This window comes from Nyctereutes procyonoides, unplaced genomic scaffold (assembly GCF_905146905.1).
Source record: "Nyctereutes procyonoides isolate TBG_1078 unplaced genomic scaffold, NYPRO_anot_genome, whole genome shotgun sequence".
Classification (NCBI taxonomy): domain Eukaryota; kingdom Metazoa; phylum Chordata; class Mammalia; order Carnivora; family Canidae; genus Nyctereutes; species Nyctereutes procyonoides.
Genome location: NW_026575142.1, coordinates 15,676,423 through 15,697,833, shown reverse-complemented (window position 1 = coordinate 15,697,833; position 21,411 = coordinate 15,676,423). Strand labels below are relative to the sequence as shown.

Below are 21,411 nucleotides of genomic sequence, written 5' to 3'. Positions count from 1 at the left end.
CATGAGAGACACAGAGAGGCAGAGAGAGAAGCAGGCTCCTTGCAGGGAGCCTGATGTGGGACTTGATCCCAGGACCCCAGGATTATGACTTGAACTAAAGGCAGACACTCAACGACTGAGCCACCTAGGCGTCCCTGTTTTTTTAAGATTTTACATATAATTGAGACATATGGTATCTGTCTGTCTCTAACTTATCTCACTTAGCTTAATGTGCTCAAGGTCCGTCCATGTTGTTGCAACTGGCAAGAGATCCTTTCTTTCATGGCTGAAAAATATTCCACTGTATCTATAAACCACATTTTCTTTAGCCATTCATCCACTGATGGACACTTAGTTGTTTCCATGTCTTGGCTATTATAAATGCTGCAGTGAACAGAGGGGTACAGGGATGTTTCCTAATTAGTGCTTTACTTTTCTTGGATAAATACCCAGAGGCAGGATTACTGGATCATATGGTAGTTATATTTTTAATTTTTTGAGGAACCTCCATACTATTTTCTACAGTGGCCATACCAATTTACATTCCTATCAGTAGTACACAAGGGTTTCTCGTTCTCCACATCCTCACCAACACGTTTTATTTTTCAATAGCCATTTTAACAGATATCAGGTGATATCTCACTGTGGTTTTTATTTTAAGTAGGTTCCACACCTAACATGGGGCTTAAACTCACAACCCTGAGATTTAGAGTTGTGTGCTCTATCAATTAAGCCAGCCAGGTGCCCCCTGACTATGGTTTTGATTTAGTGATGCCAAGCACCTTTTCATATACCTGTTGGCCACATATCTTCTTTGGAGAAGTATCTATTCATATACTCTTATTTTTTAATCAGATTGTTTTTCTTTTCTTAAAATAGACTCTATGCCCAGCGTGGAGCCCAATGTAAGGCTTGAACTCATCCTGAGATCAAGAGTAGGACACTTACTCAATTGAGCCATCCAGGTATCTCTTGCCTGTTTTCCCTGCTATTGCGTTGTACCAACTCTATAGATTTTGAATATTGATCCCTTGTCAGCTATGACTTGCAAATATTTTCTACCATTTAGTAAGTTGCCCATTCGTTTTGTTGATGGTTTCTTTTGCTGTGCAACTGGTTTTTCATTTGATGTAGTCCCACTGGTCTCTTTTTGCTTTTGTTGCCTTTGCTTTTGGTGTCAGATCCACAAATCCTCACCAAGACAAATGTCAAGGAGCTTAATCGCTACATCTTCCAGGAGTTTTATGGATTCAGGGCTTACGTTCAAGACTTTCATCCATTTTGAATCTATTTTCCTGTATGGTTAAAGCAGTGGTCCAGTTTCCCCAACATCATTTATTGAAGAGACTATCCTTTCTCCACTGTATAATCTTGGCTCTTTTGTCTTAATTTATTTATTTATTTATTTATTTATTTATTTATTTATTTATTTATTTACTTATTTATTTATTTACTTATTTATTTATTTATTTATTTATTTATTTATTTATTTATTTATGATAGTCACACAGGCAGAGGGAGAAGCAGGCTGCATGCAGGGAGCCCGATGTGGGACTCGATCCCGGGATTCCAGGATCACGCCCTGGGCCGAAGGCAGGTGCTTAACCGCTGAGCCACCCGGGCATCCCTCTTTTGTCATAAATTAATTAGCCATCTAAGCTTGGGTTTATTTCTGGGCTCTCTATTCTGTTCCACTGATTTGTCTGTTTTTATGCCAATACCATACTGTTTTGATTGCTACAGCTTTGAAATATAGCTCAAAATCAAGGAGTTTGATGCCTCTGGCTTTGTTGTTCTTTCTCAAGACTGCTTTGGCTATTCAGGGTTTTTAGTGATTTCATCCCAATTTTAGAATTGGGTGATCTATTTTTGTGAAAAATGCCATTAGAATTTTGACAGGGCATGCATTCAATTTTTACATTGCTTTGGGTAGTACAGACTTTTAAATATTCTTCTAATTCATGAGCAAGGGATATATTTCCATTTATTTGCATGGCCTTCAATTCCTTTCATCAATGTTTTATAGTTTTCAGAGTACACATTTCACCTCCTTGGTTAAATTTATTCCTAGGTATTTTATTCTTCTTGATACAACTGCATTCTTAATTTCTCTGTTTATTAGTAGTGTATAGAAATACAACAGATTTTTGTATCCTGCAACTTTACCAAGGTACAGTCTTTAGGATTTTCTATATATAATGTCATTTGCAAATAGTGACCCTTTAACTTCTTCCTTTTATTCGTTCTTGTCTAATTGCTCTGGCAAGAACTTCCAAATACTATATTGAATATGGAAAGCTACATTTCTCCATATATAATAATTCCAGACTTCTAGAATTTTCTCTCATTCTCATTCCATTTTATTATCAGTTTACTTTGGCTAGAGGGTATGATGTCTTTTTTTTGGGGTGGGGGTGCCACATTTTTTAAGATGCAGGGAACAATGAAGTGATACTTCTATTGGGGTTTGTTTCCTAGGTTAATATTGTATAACAGTACTGAAAAAACTAAATAATGGAATATAATCAGTATCTTTTTTCCTTCTTAAACTGGTTTTTATATATTGTCCTTCAGAATGGCTTTGTATTAAAAAAAAATCTAAGATGGTACACAAAGCAAATCTATGTAGCTGGCAATCAAACCTAACCTAACCTAACCAGAACCCCCTACGTCTCTTCATGCCTCTGTCCAGGCACTGGCTCTGCCTCCAAGCTAGCAGGGAAATCTCTATCCTGACTTCTACTACTGTAGTTCTGAACTTTACTTAAGTGGAATTATACCTTATGTTCTGACTTCTTTCAATCAATATCCTATTTTGAGAGATTCATCCAATTTTTGCAACAGATAAAACATTTTCAAGGGATAATCATTTCCTTATTGCTGACAGCAAAAGTAACTAGCTTGTCTTAAAATTCCTAACTTCCATATATATTCATGAATTAAAGCATTTTGCACCTACTTTGATAAGTAATTTTTCCTCTAAAAACAAACTAGCTCTTATTATTATACGTTAGCTTACAAATACTTATCAAAAATCTTTCTGAATCATTTTCAATGCCGTCTCTGAAACCTAGAGTTCAGTTTAACACCTAAGTTTCAATAGAGGAAAAGCTGCTGATGTTAGTCGACAAGGTTTGAAAAAAACACCGCACACGAAACCCCACAAAAAAACAATGTGCCCCTTTACTTCCCACATCTGTGACTGTGGTGCCTATGAAGAGCCTAAGACTAGAAACAGAGATGGCTAAATGGGACTTCTTTTTAGCAAACCACATTCATTCCTGGTCACTTCTGTCAGTTAATTTATTTAGTTTCTTTTAAAGGAAGGCAAAATTTAGACGCTAGCATTGTCAAGTTCTTTTCAGGGAGCCATATTACCTTATGAAAAGTATGCGATGATCTTAGTCTGAAGCATAATGAATTATCTTTTAAAAGTTATCCAAATAGGATGTAACAGACAAAATGAAATACAAGACTGTTTGTGATTCACAAAAACCAGTACATTTTCAGTAATGAAGGTCACTATGACCTCGATCAGGGGCAATATCTAGCAGTGCTTATTACCTACATTCTAAGAATACAGAAACTATAATGCCTGTTTATGAATTATCCTTATTGCCAAGAAAAAATTGGAACCTTCATGTGTTTTTCTTAGGAATTTCATAGGATTTAAAAAAGAAGATTCCAGGGCAGCCCCCGTGGCGCAGCGGTTTAGCGCCGCCTGCAGCCCAGGGTGTTATCCTGGAGACCCTGGATCGAGTCCCACGTCAGGCTCTCTGTATGATGCCTGCTTCTCCCTCTGCCTTTGTCTCTGCCTCTCTTTCTCTCTCTCTCTATGAATAAATAAATAAAATCTTAAAAAAAAAAGAGATTCCAATAGGAATCACAAAGAAATGAGCTTTGTGATGAGTCTAACAAAGGAAGAGTGAAAATACAAGGTGAAAGGCCAATAGAATGAAAATGGGAAGATATTAAGCACCATTAACATTTTGCTATTAATTACAGATGCTATTCCATATTACTAGACAGATGGATTAGAACTACAGGAAGCTGTTCATTACTGATTCATAGACTGCTACATGGAAGCAGAGGTGATGAAGAGGTCAGGCTTTTTCAAGAGCTACTGTAGGGCAGCATAAGGTCAACAGTGAATTCTGGAGTCTAGCAGAAGTGAATACTTTAGGCCACAACTCTGCTATTTTCTAGCTTGTATGATTCTGGACAAGATAGTTCTCCTATGGTTTGGATGGCTTCCTACTTTATAAAATGGGAATAATGAAGATACTGATCTATATCTATACAGTTGTTAAAAGATTAAGTATCAACACAATGCTTGGTACATAATCACTAAATAAATGGTAGTTATTATTACTACTTTTTTTTACTTCTTATATACTTAAATATGTTGGTATTAACATATGCTGATACATAAAGGTCTTGTGATTTTTCCTTAATTTTCAAAGCAAGTTGCTGTTGTCAATCAGGGACTGTATCTGGGTCTTTAAAAGATGAAAACCAAAGACTCTTTCCAGAGCAAATCACCAGTCCTTAGTGGACAAATTTTACTGTGGCAGCAATCTCTTTATTTACTATTAAGTACAGTTGACCTGTGAACAGTGTGGGGGTTTACGGGCATGGTTGAAAATCCAAATATAACTTTTGGCTGCCCCAAAACTATGAATGGCCTAGTGTTGACTGGAAGACTTACTGATAACATAAGCAGTTGAGTAATACATATTTTATGTTATATATATGGTATATTCTTTCAATAAAGTAAGCTAAAGAAATGGAAATGTTAAAAATCATAAGAGAAAATACATTTACAGTACTGTACTATTTGTTAAAAAAAAATCCACATTAACAAAGGACCTGATCTCTGCAGTTCAAACCCATGTGGTTCAGAAGTCAACTGTACTTACTTTCAACACAATTTATGAAATAAAATTTACTTCACAAAATTTATTTACATAAACTTTAATACCTTTGCTTCACTGCTTACAACTGGTTTTACAGGGAACTGGACTTCTGTGGCTTTTAATATTGTATTTTCTTGAAGAATGTCTTGTTGAGATTGATTGTGACCGAATGGCTTAAGAAAAAAAAAAAGTTTAGGAATTTCTCACAAATATTTAATTAAACAGAGTAATTATCACTGAATCCTCAAGATATAAATGATTCGTGTTCTAAAAACTCTTCTTCGTTATTTGGAACTTGGGATACATTCTCATAGAAACAGGGTTATAATTGATAGAAGGCTGAGTAAACCCACCTAATTCCTCAATATAGCTTAAACATGGTGCATAAACATAGACTATGATGCTGTTGCAATATAATCAAGATAAAACAAAAATATTTTAAAAATCTAAAAATTTATTATGACCGTTTTAAAAACTGAAACATGACTAAAGAAGTAAGAAGCAGTGGAAATGTCTGAAAACTCCAAAGAATAAAATACTTTGAGCATGCTACACTCCTTCACTGACAGCTCTGGGTTTGTTCTAACTTGCAGTGACTTCCTAGAGAAGTCCCTTAACCTCTCTCTCCACACCAACATGAAGGGACTGGAAAGTATCTATGGCAGCTTGTAGCTCTGTCTTTAAAATAAAGAGAGGTTTGGGAAGAATTAAGACTAAGTTTGATGGAGTTTCCCTGAGGAAGCATAAGGGGACACGATGCCCAGGACAAATTGAGTGTGTGTGGAGTGAGGTAGGAGTGGGGGAGACAATGTGAGCAAGTACAAAGAATGGAGTGTTTTGGCTCCAGAACCCTAACAGTAGAAAATGTTAGCATTATCAATAGATCGGTTCTTCTTTTACTTAAAGAAAAAAAGAGGGGGCAAAAAGGAGATCAAGTAAGCTGCTGTGACATGAAAATAATCTGATCCATGGAAATTTTACCAAGAAACAGAAGCCTGACTTCCCTTAGAAGGATCTACCCTGACTTTAAATTAATTAAAACTTTAAATTTAAGATGGGAAATTCAACTTTTCTCCATACAGCAGAATCTTGCATACTTTAACTTACCTTTCTACCATAAAGACACTGAAAGAAAATGACGCCAACTGACCACACATCAACCTTGTTGGAAATCTTTGGTGGTTCTTTTCCAACTACAAAACACTCAGGAGGTAAATACCTACAGTTTTTGAAGGAGAAAAGAGGAAAGGATACCATTAACAGTCTGTAACTTAAGCCTTGTAAAGGTACATTGAGAACACTCAATACTCCTACAAAAAGCCTTAGGACTTTCATGAATGAAAAATCACTAAACTTTTGAAACATTTACACATCCTTATATCATTGGACTCTAGAGCCAAAACATACAACTTTGTGATAAAATATACAACACATACATATATTATATATACTAACATCATTTTTCATTCCTGTAGGTAATATACATATATTGTCAGTAGAAATTATGTTCTAATTTGAGTAAGCATTAATAAACGTTCTCCCATGCCCTTTGACTTGTATTCAAACTGTAGGCAATTCTCTTCCTAAACAGGTATCTGACCAGCTGGCTCCTCTATTTAAAAACTTGCAACATCATGTACTACCACGGTTAGACCTCATAGCTCTTGTTTGTAACACAAACCCATCCTAATCTACAAGCAACTGTCTGGGCAAAGACCATTCATTTGGTTCACCATACTGCTCCCTTATCCCCCACATGCTTCTTCATATAACAATTTTTTTTTCTTTACTTTTTTTCTTCTCTCATATAATAATTTCTAATGCCTTACCTAACCACTCCAATTTATTTGGTGAGCACTTTTTTCTTCTTTAAGATGGACTCCATAAACCTCCTCTGTTCCCTCTAGGCTGAGCTTTGCTTCTTCCCCATGTAACCGGCAGATGTTATGGTATCTCTATACTGGCACTGCACTAAACTCACACTCAACTGGGAGCAGCTCAAGGGGCTCATATTATTCACTGTGCAGTTTTTGAACCCTAGCAGCATCTAAAATATATAAAGTATTAAAAAAAATACTATTTTCTACTTTTAAGTGCTATTTGTAAGTTCATAATTTTATATAAAGGAAAGGTACAAATAAATATGTCACACCTTAGGTTCTAAAAAGAAAGATCCATCAGGGATGCAAGCATCTCCCACCTCTAAAATTTAGATAAACTAAAAATTCCTGAAAAATAATACAGCTAAATGAGAATCTAACTTTTTTTCCTTTTGGTTTTATACTATGCGTAAATCATTTAAATTTCAGCAAGATAAACAAACACAGATTTCTTAAAAAAAAAAAAAAAAACTTCTAGAAATAGAACCACCAAAGATGACCAATAAATCATTTGTAATGTAAATCCTTTCCTATCTCCAAATCAAGTAAAAAAGCCAGATTTGTTTTATGAATAAAAGTATATATTTTGTGTAGATTTATGAAACAAGAATAACTCTTAAACACTATGCTACACTGTCTCTTGAGGCAAAAAGCTGTAAGCAAGGAAAGGACTTATAGGAAAGACACCAAAGCTATTTGAGGAGATTTGAGACTTGGGAGGAAATAAGGGACAAAGCTGATTTTCTTCTAAGTGATACAGACAAATAGTTTCTGGGGATGAAAAGGTAATTTGCAAAAGCATTATATGCATGTATTCTAGAAGACTGTACAGGACATCCCAGCTTACCAAATACGTAAGCTTAAAAAGCTAGGACTATAGGAAGCTAACCATTTTTAAAAACATATTTCTATGGGAAACACATTCCAGGTTACTACATGGAAATGCTCCAGCCCACCTGTCAGAGGTAAATCTTCTTGCCCAGCCCTCCACTAGCAAAGCCAGACCAAGGGAAACAACATCGTGGGAGTCTCTACAGAGGAAGGATGATCTATTATTTAGAATTCTCTATTTCAAGCTGTCTTCCAAGGAATACACGGTTCTATGAAGGACATTTATTGCTAAAAGTCTGAAGACTACTGATTGAGGATGCCAATTTTTAGGGGGTTTCTAGTTTGAATGACAATTTTCTTTAAATATGGGGGAAAAAAATCCATGATCTATTATATTATTCGTATTCTTAGAAAATGCTACAAGCAGAATTTGAAAGTAAAATGGCTTTAAAAGAACACATGAACATGACTAATCCCTGTGCATGAAAAGTTAAGTTCATACAGACCCAGGGCATCTTATGGAACTGGTTGTTACGTGCATAGGAAATGTAAAGACTATTCTGGAAACCCCAATGTCATATTTATGTTTGTAGTCTCTATCTTGTTCAGTGAAGTTGAGTACAGTTCTTTCTCCAATTACAATTTTATTCATTTTGTGAAACTAAGTTTGTTTTGAAATTTTATAGTCTATATTATTCTCCACTTTGGTGAATCTGACAGTAAGTTTGAAAATTCACACTAAGTGATTTTGGTTAACATCTAGGTACTCTGAAGAGAATGACATTCATTTAGACTTAGATCTCTGAATCTACAGTTCTACCTGGAGTTTCTCTCTTGCTCTCTTTTTTTTTTTTAAAGATTTTATTTATTCATGAGAGACACACAGAGAGAGAGAGAGAGGCAAGAGACACAGGCAGAGGGAGAAGCAGGCTCCATGCAGGGAGCCTGACGTGGGACTCAATCCCAGGTCTCCAGATTACGCCCTGGGCTGAAGGCGGTGCTAAACCACTGAGCCACCAGGGCTGCCCTCTACCTAGAGTTTCTAAGTATGAAGTGATTAAAAGGGACTTCTGAGAGTCAAGTCCAAAGACTAAAAATATTCCAAACTTCTTTCCCATGTATGATCAACAAAACTTCCAGCTCCAATAAAAACTAACCACAGAACATCTACAGAGAAGACTCCATGCTTATGCTATTGCTTGTAATAGGATACTATCTTTATATAAATATTTGTACTGATGATAAAGATCACTTGAACATACAGAAGAAAATCCATGATTCTCCATGTGAGGAGTTTCTGGCTGGTAGATAGTGAAGTCACTTGCCAATGCCAAGTTATTCTCCCTTCACTTTGCTGATATATACAGTTAAGACCAGATGAGAAAAGAATATTGACAATAGTAATCTCCTTCTTGATTCAAACTTTGTATTAGTACCTTCACCACAGTAATCTCAAAGATACATGAAAATAACTAAACTCTCATAAAAAGTAGACAACTTCGATATTTTAAGTTATACATTTACCAGTAAGTGCCTGCCCCTTGAGAAGTTAGATCCATTCCATCTACACCATAGCTATCATCATCCATGATCTTGGATAGACCGAAATCAGTGATTTTGATTTCTCCACATGCTGTGCCATCTACCAGAAGGATGTTTCCTAAGAACAAAATACAAAGTTTTTTTTAATGATACATGCGTGAAAAACATATTTACTACTTTAGCTGACATTGGGGGAAGAGCTATATATTTAAAATACATAGTTAAAAATGTAAACTTAAATTATAATTTTATTTTATAGATTTTATCTATCCATTCATGAGAGAGAGAGAGAGAGAGAGAGAGAGAGAAAGAGAGAGAGGCAGAGGGAGAAGCAGGCCCCACACAGGGATCCCAATGTAGGACTCAATCCCGGGACCCCAGAATCACGCCCTGGGTTGAAGGCAGGAGATAAACTGCTGAGCCACCCAGGGATCCCCCTTAAAATATAATTTTAAAAAGTGGTGATTAAATGGGCATTATAAATTCTAGGGTTCCATGGACTTTAAAAAACTAAACCGAAAAGCATGTTTCTAAACTATGATTTTTGAAAACTATGGTCTTTAGATCTTAAAAAATTGAGATAAATTTTATTAATTACCTGGCTTAAGATCATAATGTATAATAGGGGGTTTGATTTCATTGAGATATCTTAGTGCATTTACAATTTGCATTACAATAGACCTAGCTTCCTTCTCTGACATTAATTTATGTTGCTTCAGATAGAAATCCAAGTCATTGCCTTCACAGTACTCTAACACTGTACAAAACCTACAATGAAGAAGAGGAAAAAAAAAATCAGACATAAAATATTATTCAGTAATTCATTACTACAGTGATGAAATGAAGAGTATATATCATCATTACAGAAGAAAGAAAGCAAAAGCAAACATTTTTTCTTAAAAACTAAATCCTTATATTCACTTACGTATCTGTATCCAACGAGAAATAATCATAGAGTTTAACTATCCTAGGGTGATCCAGTTCTTTGTGTATTCTATACTCTCTGCAGGCATGTCTACGGGAAGAGAAAGTATGTTTATTCTTCATGACTACTAACTGCATTTTGATTTGATAAAAACCAGAAAGAATTAATATTTACTTGTGGTAGTTTTCCTTCTTCTCATCCCTCCAGCTTTTATTAAGCTGGTGGATCTTCACAGCAGCATATCTTTGTTCATAAAGATCAAAAGCCTAGGATTCAAGGTATAGAACAGTTAGGACCAAAGACCAACTGAATAGCTGAAGAGATTTAAAAACTTTTTTTTGGTGATTACAATAATATGGAATTAGAATATACACTATATAGAGCTCAAAAACATATTTATTATTGGAAACAAGGTACAAATTCCATTATACTACATCAGTGAAAACTTGAATGTGAATTTTCACATTCAAGTTTTGTAAATGTCAATATATTGAATCAAGATAAAACAATAAAGCTGTTATTTGTTTTTTTAATATTGATCTGGCTCCTCTAGAGTGGCAAAAGCAGTAAGCAGCCAACAAAACAGATGGCTGTAATGTGTTTTTTATGGGCTGGATAAAGCAAACTTTTTCCTCTACCTTTCCTAGTGACTCTGCAATTCTTTAAAAATAAACAAGTTTGTAACAATGTCCAACTGTTTAAAAAATTCTAAACTCTAAACGTTGATTATGAAACTGTTCAAACATAACCATTTATCTACCACTCCTAACTACATCAATAATAATTCCTTAAATTCTCTTTTAATACCCAACTTTTTACTGGTTGCCTCAAAAAGAGGTTTTATATTGGTTTGTTCAAATCATCAGACAAGGTGTCCCTTTAAAAAAAATAAAACATTTAGAATTTACAAAGAAGGTTCTCAGTCCCTACTCTCATCAACTTAACCTAAAAGTAAACAGGAAAGATAAACTGCTTGTCACAAAATTTTTAAGAGCTTAAGATCAGAAATAATATAGGATACAGTAGTTAAGAATATTCATTTTGGAGTCAGATAAACTTATCAGCTACAGAACTTTGTGCTTATATCCTCTCTTAGCCTCAGTCTCATTTATAAATAAGATTGGATTGCTAAGAGGATTAAATGGGATGAAACACAAAGTGTCAAACATTAGCTAATTACATTATTAAAACCTTAAAGAAATAGAAAATAAAAATAAAAGGTCATGTGAGAGAATGCAAAAAAGCTAAATGAGTAATAGGAAATAAAAATTTTAGGTACACTAATAAAAATTATCAATATATACTGACTGATAATTATATATGATATGTCTTTTCCCCAAGATTAGAAGAATAAAGTATACCTTTCCCATGAGGCTAATATGGTAATTACTGAGCAACTGATTCAATATTTTCCACCTTGGTGTAGAGAAAAGTCTGTATTTTCTTGACTAAAAATCTGCTGCTTTGTTTTCTAGTGCACCTGGCAAGCATGAAAAAGCTTTGAGGGGCTGGAGAAAGTGGTCTTTAGTATTTAGGTCAGTACTAAAGATTCAAGTTATTCAAGGCCCCAATCTGCATTTCCTATTTCCTATATAAGCCCTTTCTTTAAAAAGAAAAGTCCCTCTTAGCCCCTATGTGTGATATTAAAAACAGTGCAAATACTACAGGGCAGTGGCAGAAAGTTGTTATGAAAGGTGTAAGCAAGCTCAGAAGCTGGGCAACTTTAAGGCTAAACTAGTGCTGGTGATTTTCAGATGCAGAGTAAGCTATTATGGTCTACTCTGTGGCCTGAGTAAGCCTACTTGAACCATTAAGTGCTTGGGGATGAACTACTATTTGAATCAGAGAACCAGGAACTGGAGGAGAGCTCACAGATCACTCCTGACGGGTGAGGAAGGTTAGAACCATGATGCTTAATGCTTAACTACTTAACAAAACAACTTAACAAAAACAAAATGGTTCACAGTTGAACAAAGATCAGAACTGAGGTTTTCTGAAGCCAAATCCCGTATTATTTTCCAGAATCAGAACCAGAATTCAGGTTTGTCTTCAGTAAAACAAGAAGGCACAGTCCTTGCCTCACTGAGCAGTGAGGACTTCTTATAATCCGATGAGTTTACCTTTGCAAAGCACCAATGTTCCTGTGATATAGCTCATCTAATCATTACAACAATCCAGGGCGCCTGGTGGCTCAGTTAGTTGAGTGTCCAACTCTTCGTTTCAGCTCAGATCAAGATCGCTGGGTCCTAGGATCGAGCCCCGAGAAAGGCTCTGTGCTCAGCATAGAGTCTACTCAAGTTTCTCTCTCTGTGTCCCTTCCCCCTGCCCTCCCTCTCTCTCAAAAATAAGTAAATAAATCTTTTATTTTTTTTTTATTTTTTTTTTAAATTTATTTATGATAGTCACAGAGAGAGAGAGAGAGGCAGAGACACAGGCAGAGGGAGAAGCAGGCTCCTGCACCAGGAGCCCGAAGTGGGATTCGATCCTGGGTCTCCAGGATCGTGCCCTGGGCCAAAGGCAGGCGCCAAACCGCTGCGCCACCCAGGGATCCCAAGTAAATAAATCTTAAAAAAAAAATTACAGCAATCCTATGATGTAGGCATTATTATTATTCCCAAGAGGACGACTGAGGCAGAGGATAGTAAGTCATAAACTCAAGTACATACAGTTAGTAAACAGTAGTCAGAACTAGTCAGGACTCAAACCCAGCTTATCTGGTTTCAGAACCCAAGCTCTTAACCACTAACTATACTAATACATAACAAAAAAGGCACAAAGTGTCAATGAGGAGCTATAAAAAGGAGACCCAGAGAGAACTCTCCTGTAGGAATTGAAGTTTAAGGTGAGGGTATGACCTTTAATAAGACTTCATCCTAACTAAACGAATAAGAAGCTCCTGGGGTTTATCAGCATGAGAGTGAGATGATCAGATTGCACTTTATAAAAAGGCCAATCCAGCTACAGCACACATCAATAACTGGAGAAGTTCAAGGTGATTAGCTTGGAGGTTCAGGCAGTAATGCAAATAAGAGACAAGGAAGCCTTGAGCTAAGAGAGGAGAAAGGTTGTTGCTGGATTTAAGAGAGCTTAATGACATCAGTAGCGGTGGGCACCAGGGACTGGTTTTATGTTGAGGGAAGGATGGTCTCTAAGTTTTTCACTTGAGGGATGGGGCAGAAGGATGGCACTGCTATGTATTTAAGTGGGCAACAGCGTTAGAAGAAAAGGTTTTGAGGAAAAGGAAAATAATTTCTAGGTCAGACCTGAGTGTGCAGTGCCTATGAAGCATCCTTGTGAGATAAAAAGACTAAATCACATACACCAACGGGTATGGAGCTCAGAAGGAAAGTGTAGGATGGAGATTACATACATTGCTACAATAATGGCTTTTTCTTGAGGGTGAAAATCCCTTTTGGATTTCTTCTGGTTAGGGAAAACAGGCACTAATGTAGTCTTTCCTGGAAAAGTGAAGAGGCCTAACAAACTTTGGCAAGTAGGGGATATACTTCCCTTTACGCCATTGTGGCTTATGAAAGGTTTCATTGGATCCTATGGTCTACTTTTGGATAGCTGGGAAAATCTGTATTTGAAAAGGAGAATACAGAATGATAAAAGACCTTAGGAACTATAATTTTTTTAAAAGATTTATTTATTTGATAGAGGGAGAGGGCATGCACAAGCACGTGTATTAGCAGGAGGAGGACAAGCAGACTCCCTGGTGAGAGCTAAACTGACCCTATGACCCTGATATTATGACCATGAGCCCAAATCAAGAGTCAAATGCTTATTAAACCAACTGAGTCACTCAGGCACCCTAGGAGCTACAAAATTTAAAGGCTGGGCAGAAGAATACAATGTAAAGTGAAAACAGACAGATATAAAACACTGAATATGGTGACTAAAAATTTTTCAATATTTATACAGGTGCATTTGAGAAACAATGGCCTTAAAATAGGAAGAGGTTTGGGTAAATTCAGGACAGTTAAGACTTGTGACATATGTTTAAAATTAAGGGGTACAATCTTTCCATAAATGTACATTAAATGGCTACCTGCTTCTCTTGATTCTAATGATTGTTATTTGTAATGGATTGGCTACTGGTAATGAGATACCAGGTATCAGGTGTTGTACAAGGAGAGTCTCCAGACTCTTGAGATAAGACAACGTGAGACATCAGGCTTTTTGTAATGAGAGATGGGACATAAAATCAATAAAAAAATAATAAAAAAATAATAAAATCATTCAATAAAAGACAAGCACTTCTTAACCATGTACTCCTATATCTTTGCTATTTTAGTATGAGGAACAGAAAAAAACTTATATTACCTTATACACTTCACTAAAGCCACCTCTACCAAGCAGATGAAGTAATAAATATCTTTCATTTAACGTTGGGTGATCTTTGAACCTTAAGGGTGGGAGAAAAAGACACTTAGGCACATAAAAACATATACAAAAAGGTTCCTTCCATAATAAAGTTCCATATTCTCTCTTTACTCTGAGCTTTCTTTCTTTCTCACTCTACTGTTAATTTTGAATTCCATTCCATAACACTTTTCATTCTCCACCTGCATGACTACTTTTAATCTTAACTCTTTGGTGTTTGCTAAGCTTAACATTTGTAGCTGAACATTCAGGTTCAATAACAAATAGCACTGATAAAAACTCACCAACTACTGTAATTCTAAGAACTTTATGAAATCCCACAACTAGGCAGGAGGAATGATTTCCTGTGGAAAAATATACTTTTATATTGGGAGTATGGTTAATCAAGATTTTATAGGAGTATTGACATATGATTAAAAATAATTGTATGAAAAAAAATAATTGTATGTATAAATTGGCCTTCATACATGATTAGATTTTACTGTCTTTGGACTTCTATAAATAAAATTTTAATTCCCAATTAATGAAAGTTTTAAAAAGAAACTTAGGAAAAAAACACTCAGAGATAATACTCATTAGTATTTACCACTTATTGCTCCTGCTATATATATTAAGCACTCACATGTATTAATTCATTCATTTCTCAGCCAACTCTATGAAGCAGGCCTTGCTACTATCTCTTATTTTACAGACGAGGGCACCACTGCATAGAAAGCTTAAGTAACTTGCTCAGGTCAACAGTTAATACATGACAGGACTTAGCAGAAAAATGTGATTTCAAAATATGCACTCTTGAAATAAAAACAAAACAAAAACAATGAAAGCTTTATTAATTCCAGGAATAAATGTATTTTTTAAATTCAAAATCAATTGAATATAGCTTTGACAATTTCTTTTCTTGAAGAACCTGCTAATAAAAGAGATTTCTGCTAAGGTGTGTGTTTTTTGTGTGTTTTTTTTTTTTTTTAAAGTAAACTCTACCCCCAATGTGAGGCTCAAACTCACAACCTGCAATCAAAAGTCGAATGCTCTACTAACTTAACTGAGCCAGCCAGGCACTCCTCTGTTTAGTTTTAAAGGAAATGTAAAGCTGTAACAATTCACTTAATTTTCATCAAGTGGACTAAGTCACATCCAGAAATAAATTTGAACATAATTTTCTGAAGAGCCAAGTGTAAATTAGTTTTGTCCTGTTTTATTAGAATTTTCATCTGGTTACATTTTAGGTTATTCCATAACTGTATTATTTTCATTCACCTTATACATAGGAAGGATCTACATATTTATGAATTATACATACACAAGTGATCATGAATAGGCCTTCCCTTAAAAACAAGATATTCATAGTTCAAAAGAGAAACTGGCCATTTCCAATTGTGATATTCATATTAGATCACAAAGCTTTAAATGACAAGTCTTACAGATAAAGTATAAAAAGACACTCTTCCTCTCCATCAATCAAATCCAAGTAGTACCTTGTTTAATTTCAATCTTCTTCATAAAGCTCCCACCAGTCCATAGTTATTTTCTCTTCTTTTGAGTTCCATTAGCATTTAATATCTATGGCACCCATTTTGATAAGCAGGGATAAGGGCAGAGGCTGTGACTTTAATTTTTATTTTTTCTAGTTTTTGCATAAATCCTTTTAGTTGAAATAATTTCAACTATGGCTTACTGAAATCCTGTTAGTTGAAATAATTTCTCCTTCACTATGTAATATTAACTTTGATATTCAGTCAACAAATATTCATTTTGTGTCTAGCATATGCCAGGCACTGGTCTAGGCTCTGGGGATATAGCAAGAACAAAATGAAGTCTCTGCTCTCGTGTAGCTTACATTCTAATGTGAGGAGACAGACAATAAAAAATAAAACTGTACTTCCAGGTAGTGAAAAATGCTATGAAAAAATAAAGCAAGACAAAGATAATGAGAGAGGGGATGGAGTGAGGCAAGACTACTATCTTATACAGGGTGGCCTAAGGACAGCCTCTCTAATGATCATTTGGAGTGAAATAAAGAGTAAGGCACTCAGATATTTGAAAAGAACACTTCAAGCAGAGGAAATGGCAAGGACAAAAGTCCTGAGATGGGAATGTGCTAAATAAACATGTTCGAGGGGCCAGCTTATCTACAACATTATAAATGAGGGGAGGATGACAGAGATGCTGGTGGTGAGGTGGCCACAGATGAGATAATACATGGCCTTCTGAGCATGGGAAGGACTTTGGATCTTTTTCTAAGTGCTCCGAGAAGCCCCCCAACAAGGAAATACTGTGTTTATGCTCTCCATAGGAGAGAAAACTTTTATCATGTAAAACTTTAAAATATGAATAATGACTCACTGCGAATTATCTTCATTATTTATTCTTTTGAGCTCTCGAATGTGAAGATTTCTGACTCTTTCCAAACGTTCAAGTTCTGCTTGGATTTCTGCCTCTTCCTGAAAATGAAGAGAGGGGACTATAACAAGCTCAATTTATTTGCAATATAAAAAAGATATTTTTACCCATGCATCATTTTTTTTTACAGTGACAGGAAGAATAGTATATTATAAAGTACCACTGAGTTAAAAGACCAAAGTGCACTTTTCAATGCCTGAAAGATGGAAAGAGATACGGCAAAGCCTATTTCAAGAAACCATCCTCCACATAAAAATCTATACCTAATGAGATGCTGAGTTTTATTCTGTAGTACAAGAAATCTATTTTTATAATATCTAAACTGAAAATGACTGCAAGGTTGTTGAAACTGACTTATAACACAAAATGAGATGAAAGTTTTATTTCTGGTACATCCCAATTTTAATTTAAGAGGGAATAATTTAGTAATACAAAACAAATGAAATGAATGTATTTTACAATAATCAAAAAAGGAAGAAAGGAAGAAGACAGAACTGATTATTTCTAGTCCTTACAATGTTTGAAATACACAAACACATACACACACGCAATCTGACTACTGATAAATTCCACTGTCATCTTAGAGATTCTAAAACAAAAATTATATGGATAGCTGTTGGTAGATCCTCAGTTATCAGAGCAGCTCTAGGCAAATCCTAAAGAAATTTAACATTTAATATAAAAATTTTGGTATTTTTCATGTCTCAAAATAGATAATTTTGAGAACATTAAAAAAAAAATTAGACCTCAAATTAACCACCACCCATCTTACCCATCTCTTTGATTTGTCAATATAAATAAATTTGAATACTACATAAGGGACAAATAAAATACATCAAATTTCAGGGCAAAATTCTAGAAATGCCCAATTTTATAGTATTCCTGAACATTTGTTGAGTAAATAAACAAACTGCCTTGGGCTAAATGTATACCCATTACCATTATAAATCTACACTACATGGAATAGAGGTTGTTTTTGAATATCAGACGTAAATATTTCTGTATTATATTAGCACCTTTTCTTTTAATGATTTATCTTCTGATTTAAAAAATCCTTTATCTAAAAAATACTTCTGAAGTTTACATTGAAAATATAAGTATCATTTCATTCCAAAGCAGACAGTAAGCGATATAAAGGCTATAATACCTTTATCTAAGCTTAACCTTAAAGGAATATTCTAAGTATGATGAAGAAAAACAAATGTTCACAGATTAAAAAAAACTAAATCTAAAAGTATGCAGTTTGTATTCCACTCGACCTTTAAGGTTATTTTTATTTTAAAATGAAACTCAACTGCTACTTGTTGCAGAGGTATTTAATATAGAGTAGGCATTAGATGATAAATAGAAACTTTCAAAATAGATTTAAGTGAAAATAAATCTTTCTAGAATTTTGGGGAAATTTTTTGAAATACATACACTAAACAGACTGTCTTAATGTAACTGAAAGGTCTTCATTAATACAGTTTCAGTCACAAATATTTATTTTAATGAAAAAAGAAAAGGTAATACTCTAGGGGATTAAATAATTGAACACTCATTATATAGACAGGAAATAGATTAAAAACCTTTGGAACAAGACTCAAATCACAACTTCATTGCCTTAATTAGTCATATAAAGTAAAATAAGAAACTAGCTATATAGGTATGTCTATGAAAAAATTCAAATTCATTTATACCACAGAAGGTAGAAAGTGGTAACCTTTTCTTTCCATATTACTAACATTTGTGGTCTTAAAATTTGCCATTACTTTGATTCTTACACATGTAGGAAGGTACTAAACAGTAGGTTGGTAGAATTTTAAATATCCAATAAAACTGTGAGATGTCTATTTGGATACCTACTGAAATAACTTTTAACTTTTATTTGAAATTGTGGTATGGGGATACTATTTCAAAAGAGAATTTATAGAAATTAAATAAATATATGAGATTCAAATAGGTTGTTGATACACATAATTACATTTGCTTAATATTTTTGGTAATCTTCAGAGGTCTATACAATGGCAGTAACCAATATTACAAAATAAATACTTGTTAAAGAAAGTAAAATATATGTCTATGTCAGTTAAGGAAACTTTTTTTGTCCTCTATAAAACATGGCAGGCATGTCCCATAAAATCTTACAATCCAAAAGCACAGGCAAGATGCATTTGGCTTGAATTATAAAGTTTACAGGAAAAAACAAAATGTCAGAAGCACTAAGGAAAAAAAAAAAAGCTGGATCCTAAGTATTTAAGAGGAAATATCAAGGGAAGGAACTATAATCAAGTGTTTTTTTTTAATACCCGAGTCTTAAATACCAATAGACATAAAGTTTCCATAGTCAGTGAAATAGATTTACATCTTCCATATTGTAATTTAATATTTATTCCACACATCTTGGACCTTAAACCAAAGTGACAAACTTCTAGGGGAAAGATAATTCTGTAACTCTTAAGTAATTTCTCTTAAACTCCACTGGAAAAAAAAAGTATACATAACTGTTATGTACTGAAGGTCTGTGTTCCCCTCAAATTTATATGCTTAAGCCCTGAACCCCCAGAGTGATGGTATTTGTAGATGGGGCCTTTGGGAAATAGAATTAGCTTAGGTCATGAAGGCAGAGCCCTCCTGATGGGATTAGTGGCTTTGTAAGGAGGTAGGAGAGAGAGATCTAACCTCCCCATCCTGTCCCCTCTTTGTGGGAGCACAGAGAACTGGACATGTGAGGACTTGAGAAGGCAGCCATCTAAAACTAGAAGAAATATATCCTCACAAGAAACTGAACCCTGCTGGATTGGATGGACCCTGGTCTTGGATTTCCAGCTTCCAGAACTGTGAGAAAATTAATTTCTGTTGTTTAAGACACCTAGTCTACAGTTTTGTTATGGCAGCCCAAACAGATTAATACACACACTTTCCACTAATGCTAGGGCAATATGGCCTAGTACCCTTTCCTTATACAAATGGGCAAAGCCCAGTTTTGGTATGGAACCAGGGAACAACAGTCTAGAATACAGTAGTCTCATCAACTAATTTATATTCAGTGCAGTCATTTCCAAAGATATATCCTGTAAACTACATTCTCCTTGCTTGAGATCAACAATCTCTGGGCCGTCCTCAGAATTAATCATTTTCAGAGGGTTCAGGAGAAGCAAGTATGACCCAGACTTACAACTGACCTGAATTCATTACAGAATGGAATCCTCAAACCCGTGGCAAAACTAGGCCAGGTTACTAAAATACAAGAGAGATAATTCAAATAGATAGACTGGGCTTAATAATACCAACTCTTAATCAAGTCATCCACTAGCTGAGCAGTTAAAGCAGAGGTCTAGAAGAAACAAAGATATAGATAGCATCTCTGGAAAAGAACCGATCTTGGTTGGCACATTATGCTGTAGAGGGACATGAGTAAGAACAGATTGTGAGAGAGAGAGGTAGGTTTGATGATCACATACAACTTTTCTGTTAAAACAGAAAAGATACAACAATGGACAATTTGACGGTATTTTAAAATAAGCTCTTAATATTCTGAATTAAAACCCAAGTCATACAAGTATGCAACAACAGATCTCAACATTGCCTCACAGTTTAACCTGCAAAACACACCACCTTCAAAACTTTTAACTTTTAAATTTTTATATGGAAGGCAAATTCCAAGGGCAACTTAACCAAAATGGTTTGTCTTTCAGCATAAGTTTGACATCGATATGCTTTCTATTTGTAGGCGAATTCTTTTTTGGCATCTTAATGTCCCCTCGGCTCACCATTCTAAGGCAATAGTATATGTAAAAATGCCAGATTAAAACTGTTAGGTGGATTTTTGAGCATTCCCCATAATGGTAATTTTTAAAACAGCAATTATTAAAAGAAAGGTGGGGTGTGTAGGCATTAAAGCTATAAAGCTTTAAGAGTTATAAAATGCATTTTCACATGTAAAACTGATACATCTCCTGAAATAATTAAACATACTAGTTTAAATTTCTTTAACAAATCTTGAGTATGTTACATATTATATCCACAAAAACCCTATTTCAAAGAGCTGCTTTTCTTTTTTTTTTCTTTTTTTTTTTTTTTAAGATTTTATTTATTTATTTGAGGGAGACACAGCAGCAGAAATAGCGACCAGGGAGGAAAGGGAGAAGCAGGCTCCCCGCTGTGCAGGGAGCCCAATGTGGGGCTTGATCCCAGGACCCTGGATCATGACCTGAGCGAAAGGCAGACACTTAATCAACTTAGCCACCCACGTGCCCCAAAGAGCTGCTTTTTGAGACAAGCCAAGATAAGAAAGTATTTTGATCTTGCCTATAATCAATGAGAGTTGGTAACAAAGAAATTCTGTAGAGTGTATTATGAAGATGGCAGAAGACGAGAAAAGCTGATCACTTTGAACAGTCTACTCAACAGCACTATATAACATTACTTGGTCTAGGAAAACTAATTAAGAATGAGGTTTCAAAAAGTTTAACTCCAAATTCATTTTAGTAATATGAACATTAATCCCTCAAAAGTTGGTATCTGCAGGTCAAATTTTTTAATTTCATAAACCATAATGTCATTCTACAAG

The 21,411-nt window shown here is 34.9% G+C and overlaps 1 protein-coding gene across 1 annotated transcript in view; it reads right to left on the bottom strand.

Annotated features, from left to right (window-relative positions):
• The window catches only part of TLK1 (tousled like kinase 1), a 145,534-nt gene that overhangs the window by 3,156 nt on the left and 120,967 nt on the right, over positions 1–21,411 (bottom strand). The window contains exons 13-20 of the mRNA XM_055307849.1: positions 16,803–16,900; positions 14,400–14,481; positions 10,248–10,339; positions 10,074–10,163; positions 9,747–9,916; positions 9,131–9,266; positions 6,003–6,114; positions 4,961–5,068 (exon numbers count right to left, since the gene is read on the bottom strand). Coding sequence (XP_055163824.1) covers positions 4,961–5,068; positions 6,003–6,114; positions 9,131–9,266; positions 9,747–9,916; positions 10,074–10,163; positions 10,248–10,339; positions 14,400–14,481; positions 16,803–16,900 — 888 coding nt within the window. The remainder of the gene's footprint in view (positions 1–4,960; positions 5,069–6,002; positions 6,115–9,130; positions 9,267–9,746; positions 9,917–10,073; positions 10,164–10,247; positions 10,340–14,399; positions 14,482–16,802; positions 16,901–21,411) is intronic.